Here is a 19,001-nt window from a genome sequence, read left to right as displayed (position 1 = left end):
AGACAATGTCTTGTTAGAGGGAATGACTGAAAGTTGGATAAATTCTGTTCTTAAAATTGAGACAGTATAGACAGCGTCAGTAAGTACAGTTAATAGTTGGCACTTTTTTCTTAAAGTGCAATGGTCCAAAGGTAGTTTGTTATTTAAAGGAATGAATGAGTGCAAGCACTTGGTTATCGTTATTTTGTTTGGGGATTCACAAAGAATAGCTTTGAGGAAACTGAAAAACGATACTTTGTAACAAGCAACTAACCGGAACCTCAAAAAGGAAGACAAGCAACATACCTTCCTTTTATATGTTTTAATGAAGAAGTATCACCCCATTGTTTTGTATCCCATTGTCTTACATCCCTCATTGTTGTTTGTAAATTGACTTTAACTTCGATGGACATTCCGAAGTTTTGGCATTTTAGAACCAGCATTATTATTGAGCCCAAGGTACATGGCCACGCATTGTTTAGGCCCTTTGTCGTTGTTTACATATTCCATTCAGGCGGTGTATGTGTTTGTATGTTTACTTCGCTAAGCTCGCTTTGTTGACATGTAAACATTGAAAAAACCAGCATCAACACTTTTTGGGGGGCCAAAACTTTTGGCCCCCAAAAATGGTAAGCCCATATAACTGAACAGAAGTTGTCCCCCACCGGGCTATATGGGCAACCCGTCTGATCACCTAACTTTGAGGCATTTTTTGAACTCCTACCTTAACTCTTTCTTATTGCTTAGTTGCCACGAATTACCTTGTATTCGTTTATTTCATTAGGTTCTTCTTTCTTTCAAGTGAAAGCCAATTGAAGTTTTCGAGAGTATAATTGGAGAACAATAAACACTCAGATTAAATTATATGTCCTTTATTTGAAATGATGTAACTATAAGCTAATTTTCATCGTTTACTCTTCCGTTTTGATTTCTTCTTCTTTTTCTTTGTCTGTTGTTTGTTCATCTCATTGGTTTCCACGCTATCCAGATTACGATCCATATCGCCAGAATCACCATCGACAATTTGATCATTCATTTTGTACTGTGAGTGTTCTGCAGAAATCTTTGAAGATGCCCATCGCATTATATAAGCAGGAGGTGTACCAAATACCACGTAGTATTCGCAGAAGGGGCACATTTGTTTTCCATTGACTGTGTGTTGCAAAAGAGCCCTAAAGTTTGGAGCAGAATTCGGTACATGATCTGGATATTTGAAACTATCTTTATTCTCTTGACAAGCACAAGAACCTCCAGTCTTCTCTGAATGACCGCTGTGGTGCATATGAGAACGATCTCTCTTGTCCATATGTCCATCGTTAATCGTTTCCGCTGGGGAAAATGTAGTATTATCGCCATTATCATGCTCGAAGACTACTTCATGTTCGGCAGAAGATATTGCACCGTTTTTCAATCTAGTCATATGTCCGTTCCATTTGTCTTTCGGCAGGAGTTGATTATTATCTTCGTTTATTATTCCATCTTCATCGTAATCATGAGTATCAGTAGAATCAGCGTAATGCTCACTTTTGGAGTATACTTTCTCATCGTAGCCAATAGCTCGATTTTGAGTGCCTTTGGCACATACGTGGTAGTTGCCCTCATTATCGAATTCTATTACTTCATAATCCTCGTTGGCTTCTTCAATATCTCTGTCCTCATCATAGTTTTCATCCTGGTCATTACCGTTGATAAGCCCGGAATTTCCCTCACTCGGAGCAAAGACCGGTTCTAACTTACCATTATTATCCTTAAATATTACTTTCATAGATTTCTCATTTATTAAGTCTGGGTTATCTTGCAAATGGGTTGACAGTATCTTCGTTAAGGCTTTGACTCCCTCTTGCATCATCACACTAAAATCGATTGGCCCATTTTCAGAGACAAACTCAATAGAAGCGTTTCCATTTCCCATACTGAAACGTCGCTAGTTAACAGGGCTTTCAAAAAGTGGTAGGCTGCTACCGTAAAAGTAGTTGTGCTGATTCCGAAGGTTGGCTTTTGGACTGCTTAATAATGTTAGGCAATGCCTCATCACTTCAAGCTTTTCTTGGTCGCAAGTGATTTCGTATGAGAAAAGTTACCATGTTGAAATGCCAAAAATCGATATCACGTGAAAATAAATAATTACCAGTTCGATATGTATTGAAGCTATCTGAACTATAATGGATAGATAATGTGCTATTACTCAAATTATGTGCATTAAAGGACTATATTATACGTCTTTCCTTATCTTTCTGGACTCAATTACGCTTTAATGTTCTTTGTTTCTCCGCATTTTGAATAACCTTTTCATCAACAAATAAACCTTTCTTACGCCTGATGTCGTTCATGTACTTTCTGGCGATGTTTTCCTTATCTGCAATCTCACCCATCTCTTCTAGCTCTTCCTCAGTTTTGGGTACCCAGAATGGATCTAAATCGATACTCTCAAATCCGGCAAAGACTAGTTGAGGCTGGGCTGCACCTGAGGTTTTCTTTCTAATATCTTCACTAAACCCAAATGCTTCGACAACTGGAATACGGGCTTCAATTTGGAAAAACGGTGTACCCTCTTTCAACTCTTCTGACGTAATTCTACCTCTACGCTGTTGGACCACAGCATAAACCTTACCGAGAACTTCAACTGATGCCTGGATATCACATGTGTACATCGCCCACATCAATCTTGGAGACCAGTCCATCATGGACTCATGTACAAGATCTCTTGTTTTAGTTATTAATCTACCGGCAAAGTTAGGAATTGAACGTTGGTATCCCACCTCTGTGATCATATCCATTTCTGCTTCAGTCATTTCTTTTATCTCCTCTAGTACAATGCACATACCTTGGACGGGCTCCTTCGCTAAGGGTCCCTCGCTAACAGATAGCTGGAAACCGTTAATAATGGAATACTCATATGCAAACTTGCCTGATCTGCCATCAAATTTGCGGACGCTGTCAGTGAGATCAACAAGGATGTTAGGTCCAGAAAACTTAGGTCCAAAAACAGCAATCTCGTTCACGCATTTCTCAAAAGTATCATTCCATTCAGTAGAATCACTGTGTTCAACATGCTCTTTAAACAAACTTTTTAACTGACTTATCAATGAGCTTCTTTTATCACTCTTCTGGGTAGAATCCACCGTTTTATCCATAACTTCATTTAGTGTATGCTCATTGTCTAGTAAAAACTTGATAACACTAGATGGTAATGGTAACGCTCTAAATCTTAATCTGTAGTTTGCTAAAAATCCTTGAGTATATCCTCTGCCAAGTTCTGCATTTTTCGCCGGATTCATTTCAGGTATAGCTACAAAAGTTTCTTTGTATGGAATAACAGGTTCTGAACTAGTAATTTCAATGCCAGCAAACCTTTCTTTCAAGTCCTTCAAACACCGTTCAAGATGTAGTTCACCTGCTGTGCATAAAACATGCTCACCGTTATCGGTCATATAGGTCTCTACACAGGGATCCGCTTGATTTAATAGCTGCAATCCGTGGACCAAGCGGTTCATATGTGTGGGGTTGACAGGCTCCAATGCAACTCTAACAATAGGTTGACTATGTAAATTTAGGCCTGCAAGATTGACACCTGAAACGCCACATTCAATAAGCGTACCATTTTTTAGAAGCTTACCTGCTAGACCGCCGACTCCCACAATATTTCCAGCAGGACATTCATCCAAAGGAACCAAATCTCTGCCCATAAATAGATATAAGCTTGATATTTCCGCAGTTTCTATATGTTCTGTCGGGTTTGAAGGGTTGTATTTGGGGCCAAGCACAGAAATCTGCTGACCAACTTTCAACGTGCCGCTATATAGTCTGGTAAATCCAATGAGGATTTCATTTGAGTCTTCCAGAGTGAACTCGTCGACAGATGCCGCATCTGCATTCAGGTCTTCCACAGTTTCTGATTCAGATGCAAAAGGATCTTCTTCTTCATATTCAAACATCGAAGCTAGTGGATCGTTAGGATCGATATCTTGAGGAATGAAATCGGCAAGTCCGCCCTCAGATGTGTCGATATTAGCTTCGGCTTCTTCATCTTCATAATCGAAATCGATCCCCAAATCAAACTTGGGGGCTGCCTCTGTTACTACTGTTATCTCATCGTTTTCAGTGTTTCTCACAGCTTGCTTAGATTTGATAGCATTGGCTTTAATAACATCAATATCTGGGGTAACGGTTGAGTCGAAAACTCTTTCGAAAGCATCATCTTTATTTTGTTTGTGAGTTTCATCTTGGTCAAGGCTCTTTTTCTTCATTGTATCCAACATTTCAGCTTGTTTTGCCGCCTTCATGGCTTCCTCACGTGCCTTCCTGCTTCTTGCAATTACTGCATCTATAGATAATGGGCCACCTGCTGCCTGAAGGGGTAATTCGTCTTTTGGTATCGAGAGCATTTTAGAGACATATGCGCATACCGGTGCTATTTTATCACATTTCCTAACACCTTCAATCAAATCTTTATCGGTCAATTCATAGCCAACCGAATTTCCAAGGAGTGTGTCGATTCTCTCGCGTTGAGAATCAACAGGAGAAGGTAATTTTTCGACAACACTGAGAAGAACTGCTGTGCTAACTGGGACCCATTGACCCATTATAGTTCTAAGTAAATTCTTGTAATCCTTCGATCTTATATCACGGGGTTGTATTTTTATATTCAATGCATTCGTTATCTTAGTTAAAGTGTCGGGATCATGCTGATTCAAAATATTGTCATAAATCATCCAAATATTGTCTAATATCAAACTGACGAACAATGGTTTAAGATTTCTACCTTTAAGGCCTTTTTGGTTGATAATTTTCTTGGTCTTTGGATCCATGTAAAAGTCGCCCCAAAGAACTTTTTGTAGATTCTCACGTTTGGCTCCAAGTTTCTCCTGGTAAAATTTGGCAAATCTACCTATATTAAATCCCCAGCCATCGACAGCGGAGGCAAATATGACGTTATTATCCATTGGATTAAAATATAGGTCAGAGTCATCCCTTTCAACGTATTCTGCATCGATATTCTGTTCTAACCTCTCTCTCCATGATTCATCATCTAAGGATCTTTCACCAGCAAAAAAGGAACCAATGACTGAATTCACTTGTTCAATAACTTTTGATAAATGTGCATAGGCCTCCTGAGGGGTTAACTGCCACTCTGAAATTAATCTATCGATTTTATTCAACACTAGTATTGGTTTCAACTTCTCAATCCAGCATTGACGTAAGACAGTGACCGTTTGGGAACACACACCTTCCACTACATCTACCAAAACAACAGCACCATCACACAAACGCGATGCAGCACTGACTTCACTTGAAAAATCAATGTGACCTGGAGAGTCGATTAAATTAATCAAATGTTCGTTCACCAGTGGTTCATCTGAACTTTCTTGCTTGTGCAGTACTCTGAAATATAAAGAAATGGCACTTGATTCCATGGTAATACCTCTTAGCTGTTCATCAGGTCGTGAGTCTAGGTATCTAACTCTCCCTGCTAGTTTCTGAGATATGATGCCGTTAGATGCTAAAAGGGAGTCTGACAACGATGTCTTACCATGATCAACATGTGCTAAAATGCAAATATTTCTAATGCATGAAGGGTCGGCCTGTAGCCGTTTTGATGTTTCTGGACCTGCGCGAGACATGGTGCAATTCTTTCAATTCGAGTTTCAATGCTTCAGGGCTTGAAGTCCTGTCGAAAGATCTGTGCTAATCTCAATGATGTTGGTAAAACCTCTTGCTAACCTTTTCTATTTTCTGGATTTTTTCAACAGAGATAGATGTTCATAAGGGAACGAAAAATATCTAACTGACAAAGAAAGTTGTGAAGTTTGATGAGATGAGGTGGCTGTTGTATAGCGTCCATTATTGTGTCCAAACAACCACGCCATAAATACACCTATACTAAGATAAATCCATATGTCAAAACCGAAGAACGATTTGAAATGTCCGCAGTGTCAAAGCAATTTGCAGAGATGTTTGATTCAACAGAACTATGCGGTGACAATATGCACTAACGAAACCTGCCAATACCCGTTCAACTCCAACGAAATCATCAACGATCTTTCATTCATATCGGACAGGGATATACTGCGAGCAGCTAAGAGCCGGCTAGAGGATGAGCAGCGGAAATGACAGGTCAGTTATCAATGAAATACAAAAACGAATCTAATTACTTACAAAGTTGTTAAATATGAATGAACATTAACCGGCATGAGGGGCTTGTAGTCGTTGTAGTCGTTGAAGCCGTTTATTTAATGTTTATTATGCAAAATGTAGGGGGAAATGAATGTTTATGAGAAAGAGTTTCTATTCACAGTTTGATATCGGAGTTGAAAGTGCTGTACTCAGTGGAGTCAATACTGACACTAAATTCTAAATCATCATCGGTACTCATGTCCCAGTTTTTATACAGCATCATAATTGCAAACAAATTGCATAAGCTACCGAAGAACATTCCATCCAAATAGTGATTCATACCTTCACATATATTGTTTGAGAAAGCATATATTAGAACTTGGCCCGCCACGAAGAAGAATACACCGAGGAGAATGGCCCCTGTAGCCCAGTAATTTTGTAAGACTTTCACTGACACTATCAATAAACAAATGATGTAGATAAGTAGAGCCAACGCATTAATGACATACATTACTGTGAATAATCCCATGGTGTCTGTTGACATATCGCTTTTCCTCTGTATCCATTCCTTGAAAGTAACTATGCTTACAACGAAGTTCAAAATGAATCCACCAAAGGACATCCCATATAAGAGCAACATTGACTTGAAAGTACCATCTTCCCATAGTCTGAACCCTAATAATCCAAGTACTGAAAGCATCCAGCAACATGCCCCGGCTAAACCCAGTTGTACGGATACCAAATATGGATATGCAGAAGAACCTGGAGCAGAAACACCACAATCGACAATTAAAGTGAAGATAATCAAAACCAAACAAGTTTGAAAGAAGTAACTATACTCTGACCTCCCAATTGCTGTCACCTTCCTCCGCACGTTGTATATGATAATGATCAACAGAAAAAATGCAACAATATTGATGAATGCGTTCCCAATCTCGAAGATCATCGTATTTGCTACATCAATGGATCTGGCGTAACATACTGGTATAATCCCTAAATCTATAATATCCAACCTGGAATTTTTGATGGTAGTATCATTGGTCAACACCATCTGTTTTGCAGACTTCACAACTGAACAAAGCGGCAACGGGGTCCTCTGACAGATCTTACTGAAATCTCCAAAAGACATCTCTTTGCTATAATTAGGAGCACGTTTCACGCGGTCTAATAACTTCTTTCGCTCGCCCTTTCGCTCAATGCACACAAAGGAAGTTTAAACCCTTGTGTTCTAATATATGGCTTCGAACCAATAAAAACGGAGTCCAAATAGAGGTTCTTGAATTTTGTGCTTCAAGCATTGTGAAACCTCTCTTATTTACTCTTTTTATTCTTCTTCTTGTTCAATGTTTCGCATTCTTGTATTATAGGCAATTGGTTTTTCAGTAGGTTTCCCGATTTGGAATAATTGAATCTTTGTGCTCTGACGTGACGGATGGCCGAGGCACATCAGGATGGCTACCAAAGTCAATCTACATGCACCGAAAACATGCTTGCCGAAGCAAAGTTTACTTGAGCATCCTTGAGAAGGGACCGGCAAGAAAACCGGACCCTTGGTGGCAGCGTCCTTCTAAGGTACGTTCTCTTGTGTTAACGCTGTCCGGTATATTGAACCAATTAAAGAGGAAAAAAAGAAATTGATGCGCGTCAGTCTAAGCTGTCGACATTCAAGGGTTTAGTATCCTGAAAAGAAAGCTTGTATAGACAGAAGACGGTTCTTGTGACTGTTTGCATCCGTGCACCATAAAATCTCTCTTAACCACCCACACATTGATTTTCGTGTTCAATTGAAATGTGAAAAATAAAATTGTTTCCCAATTAGGACTATATTCGTCTGTGGGAAAATAACATTGCCTAGTGGCATTGGTGTGGCCTAACCAGGCCGAATCACTCACTTTCCACTAACAGACCTTCCTCCTGGTCGGTCTGGTCTGGGCTACCGGCAGTGTAGTCTCTCTTGCCAACACATTACGCATTCATGCTTGCTTCTGCCTACTGCTTCCCGCCCAGGCTAGCTTGGACCTGCGTAGTCGGGGGGCCAGTAACGCCTGCTCGTCTGGACTTGTTCGCCTTTCACTCTTGCTGCCGTCTCTGCTTCGATGGCTGCCATTCGGCAATTCTCATCTGGAAGGATTGAACCACCTTGAATTTTTCAACATTAAAATATTACACAAGGAAAGTTCATCATAGTAGATATATCGTATAGTTGATTGTTATAGCACCTATTTGTTTCAGTACATTCAGAAAGCGTAACTCAACAGAGATCAAATCAGTCACAATGGGTATGTGAACAAGATTTAAAATATACCGTGGAGATTGTCAGTGGTTTATTCGATTTTTGGTATCCTGAGGGAAGAATGGAACGTTTGAAGTTTAGTACCAAGTGAACATGAAATGAGCTATGGTTATTTAACAGAATACAGCATTTCAGAGTGAATCAATGAGAAAACACCAACCGTATTGGAAATTCAGATATTGCATCGACAAGGGGGGAGAGTTCATTTGAGTTGGTGAACTATATCAAAAGATCAGTATTTTGGTCGAAGTATGGACGATTCACTAGCATAAAACCCTGTTCACGCTGGAGGAAGTAATTTGGGTTATTTGTTGTCCCTATGTTTCTTAATTCGGTGTAGTCGAGACAACCTCAGAGAATTGTATATCAGTGAAGTCAACGCTACACTGACTGAACATAATTAACAGGAACTCAGTCGTATTAAACAACTGGGGTTCAGATAGCCTGGACCTCCCTATACAATAAGAAGAAGAGAATAGAATTCCTGCAATCAAAATAAGCTGGATGAAGCTAAAGAATATTTTTTTACTAACATCGACATGTATCACTATCTTATGATATGTTAATTTCTAACAGTTAACGTTCCAAAGACCAGAAAGACTTACTGTAAGGGTAAGGAGTGCCGTAAGCACGCCCAACACAAGGTTACCCAATACAAGGCTGGTAAGGCTTCCTTGTACGCTCAAGGTAAGAGAAGATATGACCGTAAACAATCTGGTTTCGGTGGTCAAACCAAGCAAATTTTCCACAAGAAAGCTAAGACTACCAAGAAGGTCGTTTTGAGATTGGAATGTATGTCCTGTAAGACCAAGACCCAATTGGCTTTGAAGAGATGTAAGCACTTCGAATTGGGTGGTGAAAAGAAGCAAAAGGGTCAAGCTTTGCAATTCTGAGATTATCTTTTGGAAGACCAATTTGTTACCATTTGTCAATTTTTTAACTTTTCTATAAGTATTACGAATTCACATATACTCTTTCATCACATTTATAATCTCATATCTGTCATTTGTATAGTTTAGTCTCCACTGGGTACTTCTTCACTTTGCGATTTGTATTATACGTATTCTAAGTATAATTTTCAGCAGAACGCATAAGAGTTTATTAACAAGAATTGTTTACAAAGAATAGCGTAGGACTCAGGCTACATTATTGATCCTGCAGGCAGTAAAGCTTACATATGACCTTAGCTAATATAACATGTACATACTCACCATGTATACCACTTTTTTCATTCCATTGTCTAAAATATGTTTTCAATATTTGCCATAATCGCCAATTTCATTGGAAAAACAAAAACATCGAATCAAACTTGTTTTAGAAAACAACGAACATGAAACTATACTGTTAACGTTTAGAGACATATTTCACGTCAACAAGGCCGTTTGGACGTCGCTACTTCAGCAACAACACGTAATGTACGGTGGATATTCGAATCAGAACTACTATCAACAGCCTTCTGGTCGTCCAAACGATTTTCAGCAACAGGGAAACATGCCCTTTTCGGAACCTTCTCAGCCCATGTTCAGCACCAATTATATGAAACAACAAGGATCACAGCCGTCTTTACAAGACCGTCTGACCCAACAGCAATCGCAACCTCAGTCGCATAATAATCAATATTATCCGAATGGAGGGTTTACTGATGTGCCCAACTTGAATTATCCAGCGACTCCACCACCAACTCAAAGCATTTATTCACATAACAACAACTCTAATTCGAAGGTATATCAATCCGCTCAGCATACATCTCCCGGTCAATATTCTGTTGCCAGTGAGTCCGGTTTGTACATCCCGCCACCACTGCAGCAACAGCAGAATGGTCAACAGAGTCCTGTGAGATCGGTACATCAACAGACACAGCAAACACCGCCAACATTTACTCAGCAACAAAGCTCTTCCCAACCTCAGTCACCTCAACACAATACGTATCATGCACAGCAGCAGCAGCAGCAGCAGCAGCAGCAACAACAAACTCAACAGGCCCAGCAGCAAGGACAACGACAAACTCAGCAACAGTCTCAGCAGCAAGCTCAACAACAGAATGGATCGGCGAATAATTACATGTATTTTGAGAGAAGACCTGACCTATTGACCAAAACTACCCAAGACAAAGCAGCTGCTGTTAAGCTCAAGATAGAGAACTTTTATCAGAGTAGTGTTGGTTATGCTATTGAAAGAAATCAAAGAAGATTGGAACTGGAATCCGAATTGGCATCCCAGGACTGGTCCGAGGAACGTAAGAATAGACAGCTTGCTTCTTTAGGTAAAAAGGAGTCACAATTTTTGAGACTACGTAGAACGAGATTATCGTTGGACGACTTCAATTCAGTGAAAGTCATCGGTAAAGGTGCCTTTGGTGAAGTTAGATTGGTACAAAAGAAAGACACAGGCAAGATATATGCTATGAAAACATTGCTGAAATCGGAAATGTACAACAAAGATCAGTTAGCTCACGTAAAGGCTGAAAGGGATGTTCTAGCGGGAAGTGATTCTCCGTGGGTTGTTTCATTGTATTATTCCTTTCAAGATTCACAATATTTGTATTTAATTATGGAGTTTTTGCCGGGTGGTGACTTGATGACCATGTTAATCAGATGGCAAATTTTCACAGAAGATGTGACAAGATTCTACATGGCAGAATGTATACTTGCTATCGAGGTCATTCATAAATTGGGCTTTATTCACAGAGATATTAAACCAGATAATATCTTGATAGATATTAGAGGCCACATTAAACTATCAGATTTTGGTTTGAGTACGGGGTTCCATAAGACTCACGATTCAAGTTACTACAAAAAGTTATTACAAGAGGACGAGGCAAAGAAACAACAGCAACAACAACAGCAACAACAGCAATTAAATCTACAAAAACCTCAGCTCCCAAACGAAACAAACAATGGTAATAGAAATACAATGTTGGTTGACGCCATTCATTTAACCATGACAAATAGACAACAAATGCAAACTTGGAGAAAGTCGCGTAGACTAATGGCATACTCTACTGTTGGTACTCCGGATTATATTGCACCTGAAATTTTCCTGTACCAAGGTTATGGTCAGGAATGTGATTGGTGGTCATTAGGAGCTATTATGTACGAGTGTCTAATTGGTTGGCCTCCATTTTGCTCTGAAACACCACAAGAAACGTATCGTAAGATCATGAATTTCGAACAAACTTTGCAATTCCCCGATGATATTCATATTTCTTATGAAGCTGAAGATCTAATCAGAAGATTGTTAACTCACTCTGAAAATCGTCTAGGTAGACATGGTGGTGCCGATGAAATTAAGGCACATCCTTTCTTCAGTGGTGTTGATTGGAACACTATCAGGCAAGTGGAAGCTCCTTATATTCCTAAGTTGTCCAGTGTCACAGATACTAGGTTCTTCCCAACTGATGAATTAGAAAATGTCCCTGATTCACCAGCAATGGCACAAGCTGCAAGACAAAGAGAACAGATGATGACACAGCAACAAGGGGTTCCTCAATCCAATGCAAAGGAAGATTTACCATTCATCGGGTACACGTACTCTAGGTTTGATTATCTAACTAGAAAGAATGCTCTATAGTAACGCTCTCTGTACATAACCGCGACGGAAGTTCCTAAATATAATAAAATAAACGAAAGTAAGAAATACTACCAAGAATTATAAACATTACGGTCATTAAAGTGGAGAAAATGTAGATACAGCTGATTCCCAATAGATCATAATCAAATTGACTCAATATCAGGCGCCCAGCAACGTACTTGGTATTAAATCTACGCTTCAACACAAATTATTAAAACCAGGAAATAGTGAACAACACATAACCCGGTCCCCGCGCAGAACGAAATCTTACACAGGGATAACCGTGGAGCGATAATATTGATGTTGATCTTTTAGGAAACAAATAGTAACTAAGGTTAAACTAAAATAGTTCTAATGTATTTAATCATTGAAAGGCCTATAAGTGGAAACGAAGAAATATGTATCTGATTTTATATACTGGCAAAAAAAATTTCATGTTAGTGTGAATGATCTCCTTACTCCGGGTAACGGAGTTTATCAAAGTGTTTTCCGTCCAATATAGATTCAAACCCTAATGAGGGCAAGATTGAAGGAAAAGCGTCAAGGATTGGTACATTCGATTTGCAACTGGAGCTTGCATCCAATTGATCAATCCCTCTTAAGTGAAACAGAACGTTGGTTTCTGTGAAACTTTTGGTACAAAATGTACAACCCACCGGAGGACAATGAGACAGTTACGAAGATGACAGATTTATATGGTTCTGGGACATCCAAGAACGGATATGGATAACTACCACTTGGTCCGATGATAGAATCAAGATAGATCCTGTAAGTAAGTCCCAACAGTGGCAGCGACAAGAAAACTTTCCACCCAGCGATTTGGAATGGTGCCTCCTTCAAGAAGAAGTAATCCAAGCATAAGTAAATGATAGGTAACAAATGTATCGCTATATCGACATGCATTGGTAATGGAGAGCGGCTGGAATCTTGAACGCCATGCATGATCAAGGGAATGAAAAATATTCTTAGTGGCCAATATATGACGCATACGATAGTTTCGAGACATGTTGCTATTGGAAACGTAAATTCTCTTGACCAGAAGTGTAGGGTTCCCTTATTGCCAAGCAATTGGTTTACAGTATTCAGGGCACCATTGACAATTGTAACAACAGCAGAGATATTAGTGAGAAACTGCTTGTGACCAGCAGTTGCCAAGTTACTTGGCAACTTGATCTGAGTACATTGGATCAACCCATAGGTAGTTGTAAAAACACAGGCCAAACTTAACAAAAGAACGTATCCGTTACGGGTCATTTTGGGGGTGAAGAGGATGCTGAATTAAAGAAATGCAGTTTAAACCTATTGATCTCTGAACTGAATGAAGATCTTTATTGATACCTGCTGTGTATGTGTCTCTTATATTCTTAACCTTTTTTTTTACTTTGTTCATTTTCATTTCTCAAACTTATACCTTTTCATAAACCCCGCCACACAAACACCGACTTTGATAAACCTCTGGTATTTGACAGTGGCATAATGAAGACGTTTCTCGAGAGAGAGACGAATATAATGTTGCTGTCACTCTGGAAATAATCTGGGTACAAGTCACATGCTTTGCACGTGACGTGATTAGCTTCCAATTGTTCACTCATTTTCTATCCGGGCCCTACCTCCTCCATCCTTTTTCACTTTTTGTCCCTTCCCTTTTTAGGTTATAGCCGTTATCTACCCTTGTCATCCGAGGGTGCTTTTTTTACTTTTCAGTCTGGCTCTGGTGGCATCATTTAGACAAAATCGTGGTGGACTCAATTTTCCTCGAGTACCAACTTTCGTTATCTGTGATATCAAACTGATAGAGTGAAAACGGCTTTTCAGCCGCTAGTCCACTTTACCCTTCGCCCTTTATCCTTAATTCTTCGTCCATAGGAAAGCTCCATAATGTATGGGGTTAGCTTCATCCTGGACTCTATGATGTGTTTTCCCGTCAACACCGGGTCCATATGGAGGGTAAATTTCAATTATTGAATTTGTTCACAATTGGTTGTAATTACAAGCCTGTATTTTATTTGTCTGGTCTTTCATAGGAGCATTCTCTAGATACAGGTTTATTTAATTTTGATGTACTTGAGGAAACTCGAAACGCCATTGAATAATGATCACTGTTACGTCGCCGAAAATATGGTTCCGTTGTTGACTGATAAAGATGCAATTACCTGCTGCATCAGACAGGATAATACTGTATCAATACAAGTAACTCTTCTCTGACTAGTATCAATACGACATCTTATCTATTGAGACCCTTTTTGTTCTAGGTTATATCTGTTAACTCTGCCATCTAATGGATCCTATGCTTATTTTTCTTAGACCTGTCTTTGTCAATAAAGGGTCTTCTCATCTATCTCTTGTTCAGTTATTTATCTTTGATTAACGGGTATTATCTTAATCCAGTCTAATCTTCTTGATCCCATCAACAATGCGGTACGCATATATCTGCTTCTCTCAATTGAGAATTTTTTGGTATAAATATGGCGGTATACGATGATTGCATCTCAATATCTCATCGGCCAATGCTGATTCCATTCAAAATTTATATCTAGGAAACAAACCTCAGCAGGAAAAGTACAACCAAAAACATTAGTGGGACATATACTTTTAGGGACAATTGAACCTCTTGCTTGAAAACATTCCCCAGATTATTCGATTTTATCTTGAGACATCACCGATATTATTATTTTACAATGTCCGAATTTACAGGTATTCCAACTGACACCGGTACTGGTGGTAACTCTTTGGATACAGATTTGAACGCTCCATATGACAAGGCTGACATGGTCTGGATTTTTATTGCTGGTTCATTTGTCTGGTTGATGGTCCCAGGTATCGGTTTGTTGTACTCTGGTCTTTCGAGAAAAAAGCACGCTTTGTCTCTATTGTGGGCTTCCATTATGACCATTGCCGTGGTCACTTTCCAATGGTATTGGTGGGGTTACAGTCTTGTGTTCTCTAAGACAAGAGGTAACGGATTCATCGGTACTTTATCTATGTTCGGTTTCAAAGATGTTCTTGGTGCTCCTTCTGCTGTCGGCGTTGTTCCTGATATTGTATTCGCTTGGTTCCAAGGTATGTTCGCTATTGCCACCGGTATTTTGATGGTCGGTGGTGCCTGTGAAAGAGCTAGATTGTTCCCAATGATGGTCTTTTTGTTCTTGTTCATCACCATCGTATACTGTCCAATTGCTTGTTGGACTTGGAACCCAGAGGGTTGGTTGGCTGCCCTTGGTGCTTTAGATTACGCAGGTGGTGGTCCAGTCCACATTTGCTCCGGTCATGGTGCTTTGATGTACGCTTTGATTTTGGGTAAGAGAAACGATCCATTGACAAAATCTGGTGTTCCTAAGTACAAGCCACATTCCGTTACCTCTGTCGTGCTGGGTACTGTCTTCACTTGGCTAGGTTGGATTGGTGCCTTCAACCCAGGCTCCGCCGGTAACACTACCATTAGAGCTTGGTACTCTGCTTATTCAACTAACTTGGCTGGTTCATGTGGAGCTTTGACCTGGATGTTCATCGATTACTTTAGATGTGGTCGTAAATGGACTACTGTTGGTTTGTGCTCCGGTGCGATTGCAGGTTTAGTTGGTATTACTCCGGCTGCTGGATTTGTTCCATTATGGGCCTCAGTTATCGTTGGTATTGTTACCGCTGCTGGTTGTAATTTCGCCGTTGATTTGAAGCATATCTTGAGAATCGATGACGGTTTGGACGTGTACGCTTTACATGGTGTCGGTGGCTGTATCGGTTCAGTTTTGACTGGTATTTTCGCTGCCGATTACATTAACGCATTGGCCGGCGTTGAAAGTTCCCCAATTGCTGGAGGTTGGATCAACCATAACTACAAGCAAGTTGGTTACCAATTAGCTGCCATGTGTGCGAGTGTCGCCTGGACCTGTGTCGTTACCGCATGTTTGCTATTGATCTTGGACAGGATCCCATTCCTAAGATTGAGATTGAGACCTGAAGAAGAAGAATTGGGTACTGATGAAGTTGAAATTGGTGAATTCACCTACGAAGAAGATGCTGTCTACATCCCAGAGCCAATCAGATCCAAATCCATCGCTGAAGCTCCCGCAGCAATCATTGACGACAAAGTCCAAACAGGAAACAGTTCTTCAGAGGAACTCCAATCTGAACCAAAAACTAATGCTTAAAAAACTGATCTAACAACAGTGACTTCAACATTGCAAAGTTCTGGTAACTGGCAATTCCACAAAATATTCTTTATTGATTCTCCCCGATTCTTCAACTACTAATTATTTTAACATGTTAATGTCGGTCTCAACATTAAAACATTGGTTCTCCAGTATTGATCCTTATGTATTACAATACATAGTAAGGTATCAATCTCCTAAAGAAACTTACAATGACGTTATTAAATCTTAACTTTTATACTGGGTATCACGAGATAAGCAAAATATTCATTGTCCCTCATTTGGTCTTAACAGCTTGTTGCAGCTACCCTAACGTTACTTCTTTCCGAGATGAGTAAACGACGAAGCGTCGGTATTCTCCGTAATCCCTTATTCTCTAATCCATAGCATATTATGGAATAGTAACGTAAGCTCCAAGAAAGACAATACAAAAACTAAGCATAAAAAAATAAGAAAAAGGAAACCTTAGTTGTGGCATCTGCGATAGAGCTTTTTTCTTATCACGATTCTTTTCCTTTATGGGATTAATTCAAATCCCAGTGGATTGTTATTCCGTGATCTTTTTTTTTATTTTTTTCTTCGCTTCTAGTTTTTCATTATCATACGAGCATTCTCTAGATAGGGGCGTACCTTCAATTTGATGCGCTCCTAGAAATTCGGGCGCAACGCTGAGAGTGATATTTCAATGCCAATGGACCGTTCATACCTTACTGATAAAAATCTGATATAGGCTGTGTCATCGCTGATTAGCTTCAAAACGAAATCTTATTTGTCGAAACGGGTTTTTCCTCACATCGTCATCTCTATCCGCGTTAGTGCATGTTTTTCTGCGAAGATGCTGATCTCTTGTCAATAAGGGTCTGGCATTCATGCTATTATCTCATATTTGTTTATCTTTGGTTGAGGAACATTTTACAGGTTAGTTCAGTTTTCTTAATCAGAGAGTTAGAGATTAAAGATTTGAATTAGATATGGATGGGACGGATATCTCTTATTCACTCGTTTTATGGAGGAAGTTTTTTTTTTTTCATATAAATACAGTGCTTCGATCTCTCGTACCATCGGACAATGCTTATTCTGTTCAGCTGTCTGCCTTTAATTTTGTTTGTTTACGTTTTTTTGTCTGTAACTTGTGTAACCAGAGGATTAAGGCTTCGACTAGGAAAAGTAAAACCAAAATATTGGCGAAATTATATACAATTGAATCTCTTGCTTTAGAAGTGCCAATTGTTAATACGTTAAGAAAGGTTTGAAGTTTAAAGTTTAAAGTTTAAGTTTTTCCCAAATTATTATTTTACAATGTCCGAATTTACAGGTATTCCAACTGACACCGGAACCGGTGGTAACTCTTTGGATACAGATTTGAACACTCCATATGACAAGGCTAACATGGCCTGGATTATGGTTGCCGGTTCATTTGTCTGGTTAATGGTCCCAGGTATCGGTTTGTTGTACTCTGGTCTTTCGAGAAAAAAGCACGCTTTGTCTCTATTATGGGCTTCCATTATGACTATTTCGGTGGTCACTTTCCAATGGTATTGGTGGGGTTACAGTCTTGTGTTCTCCCATAATACAAGAGGTAACGGTTTCATCGGTACTTTATCCGAATTTGGTTTCAAAAACGTTCTTGGTGCTCCTTCTGCTGCTGGTACTGTTCCAGATATCTTATTCGCTTGGTTTCAAGGTATGTTCGCAATGGTCACCGGTATTTTGATGGTCGGTGGTGCCTGTGAAAGAGCTAGATTGTTCCCAATGATGGTCTTTTTGTTCTTGTTCATCACCATCGTATACTGTCCAATTGCTTGTTGGACTTGGAACCCAGAGGGTTGGTTGGCTACCCTTGGTGCTTTAGATTACGCAGGTGGTGGTCCAGTCCACATTTGCTCCGGTCACGGTGCTTTGATTTACGCTTTGATTTTGGGTAGAAGAAATGATCCATTGACGAAGTCTGGTGTTCCTAAGTACAAGCCACATTCCGTTACCTCTGTCGTGTTGGGTACTGTCTTCACTTGGATCGGTTGGATTGGTGGTTTCAACCCGGGTTCCGCTGGTAACGCTACCATTAGAGCTTGGTACTCTGCCTATTCAACAAACTTGGCTGCTGCTTGCGGTGCTTTGACCTGGATGTTCATCGATTACTTCAGATCTGGTCGTAAATGGACTACTGTTGGTTTGTGTTCTGGTGCCATTTCCGGTTTGGTCGGTATTACCCCTGCCGCTGGTTTCGTTCCATTATGGGCTTCCGTTATCATCGGTATCGTCACAGCTGCTGGTTGTAACTTGGCTGTCGACCTGAAGAATTTGTTGAAGATCGATGACGGTTTGGACGTGTACGCTTTGCATGGTGTCGGTGGCTGTATCGGTTCAGTTTTGACTGGTATTTTCGCTGCCGATTACATTAACGCATTGGCCGGCGTTGAAAGTTCCCCAATTGCTGGAGGTTGGATCAACCACAACTACAAGCAAGTTGGTTATCAATTAGCTGCCGTGTGTGCTACTATCGCATGGACCTGTGTCGTTACCGCATGTTTGCTATTGATCTTGGACAGGATCCCATTCCTAAGATTGAGATTGAGACCTGAAGAAGAAGAATTGGGTACTGATGAAGCTGAAATTGGTGAATTCACCTACGAAGAAGACGCTGTCTACATTCCAGAACCAATCAGATCCAAATCCATCGCTGAAGCTCCTCCAGCAAACATCGATGACAAGATTCACACAGGAAACAACTCTTCATCAGAACTACAATCTGAACCAAAAACTACTTCCGCTAATGCCTAAACTTTATTAATGTAATAATTTTGGTTTTGCAAATTTCAGAAACTGCAATTACACGAAATGTTCTTTTATTATCTGCTTTCAGCTGCTAATTGTAACCGTTAACCCTGATTTTACTG

General features: G+C 39.9%; 9 protein-coding genes across 9 annotated transcripts; 5 read left to right on the top strand and 4 right to left on the bottom strand.

The window, feature by feature from the left end:
* Positions 1-883: 883 nt before the first annotated feature.
* Positions 884-1,891, bottom strand: IBD2 (Ibd2p; the record flags this gene model as incomplete). The annotated part of the gene is made up of 1 exon (XM_453416.1): positions 884-1,891. The coding sequence occupies one exon, from the start codon at positions 1,889-1,891 to the stop codon at positions 884-886; it is 1,008 nt and encodes a 335-aa protein (XP_453416.1).
* A 328-nt stretch (positions 1,892-2,219) lies between these two features.
* On the bottom strand, positions 2,220-5,600 carry RIA1 (GTPase RIA1; the record flags this gene model as incomplete). Its single annotated transcript, XM_453415.1, has 1 exon — positions 2,220-5,600. The coding sequence occupies one exon, from the start codon at positions 5,598-5,600 to the stop codon at positions 2,220-2,222; it is 3,381 nt and encodes a 1,126-aa protein (XP_453415.1).
* Positions 5,601-5,874: 274 nt separating this feature from the next.
* On the top strand, positions 5,875-6,090 carry KLLA0_D07876g (uncharacterized protein; the record flags this gene model as incomplete). The annotated part of the gene is made up of 1 exon (XM_453414.1): positions 5,875-6,090. The coding sequence occupies one exon, from the start codon at positions 5,875-5,877 to the stop codon at positions 6,088-6,090; it is 216 nt and encodes a 71-aa protein (XP_453414.1).
* A 178-nt stretch (positions 6,091-6,268) lies between these two features.
* On the bottom strand, positions 6,269-7,222 carry CHS7 (Chs7p; the record flags this gene model as incomplete). Its single annotated transcript, XM_453413.1, has 1 exon — positions 6,269-7,222. The coding sequence occupies one exon, from the start codon at positions 7,220-7,222 to the stop codon at positions 6,269-6,271; it is 954 nt and encodes a 317-aa protein (XP_453413.1).
* A 1,146-nt stretch (positions 7,223-8,368) lies between these two features.
* Positions 8,369-9,279, top strand: RPL42A (60S ribosomal protein eL42; the record flags this gene model as incomplete). Its single annotated transcript, XM_453412.1, has 2 exons — positions 8,369-8,372; positions 8,963-9,279. 2 exons carry the CDS (start codon positions 8,369-8,371, stop codon positions 9,277-9,279), a joined length of 321 nt encoding a protein of 106 aa, XP_453412.1.
* A 520-nt stretch (positions 9,280-9,799) lies between these two features.
* On the top strand, positions 9,800-11,956 carry CBK1 (serine/threonine protein kinase CBK1; the record flags this gene model as incomplete). Its single annotated transcript, XM_453411.1, has 1 exon — positions 9,800-11,956. The coding sequence occupies one exon, from the start codon at positions 9,800-9,802 to the stop codon at positions 11,954-11,956; it is 2,157 nt and encodes a 718-aa protein (XP_453411.1).
* A 588-nt stretch (positions 11,957-12,544) lies between these two features.
* Positions 12,545-13,210, bottom strand: KLLA0_D07788g (uncharacterized protein; the record flags this gene model as incomplete). Its single annotated transcript, XM_453410.1, has 1 exon — positions 12,545-13,210. One exon carries the CDS (start codon positions 13,208-13,210, stop codon positions 12,545-12,547), a length of 666 nt encoding a protein of 221 aa, XP_453410.1.
* A 1,424-nt stretch (positions 13,211-14,634) lies between these two features.
* KLLA0_D07766g (ammonium transporter) lies at positions 14,635-16,104 on the top strand (the record flags this gene model as incomplete). The annotated part of the gene is made up of 1 exon (XM_453409.1): positions 14,635-16,104. One exon carries the CDS (start codon positions 14,635-14,637, stop codon positions 16,102-16,104), a length of 1,470 nt encoding a protein of 489 aa, XP_453409.1.
* Positions 16,105-17,403: 1,299 nt separating this feature from the next.
* KLLA0_D07744g (ammonium transporter) lies at positions 17,404-18,885 on the top strand (the record flags this gene model as incomplete). The annotated part of the gene is made up of 1 exon (XM_453408.1): positions 17,404-18,885. One exon carries the CDS (start codon positions 17,404-17,406, stop codon positions 18,883-18,885), a length of 1,482 nt encoding a protein of 493 aa, XP_453408.1.
* Between the last annotated feature and the right edge of the window lie 116 nt (positions 18,886-19,001).

Source organism: Kluyveromyces lactis (genome assembly GCF_000002515.2).
Source record: "Kluyveromyces lactis strain NRRL Y-1140 chromosome D complete sequence".
NCBI lineage: Eukaryota > Fungi > Ascomycota > Saccharomycetes > Saccharomycetales > Saccharomycetaceae > Kluyveromyces > Kluyveromyces lactis.
Note: the sequence above shows the minus strand (reverse complement) of the source record. Positions and strands in the feature narration are given on the sequence as shown.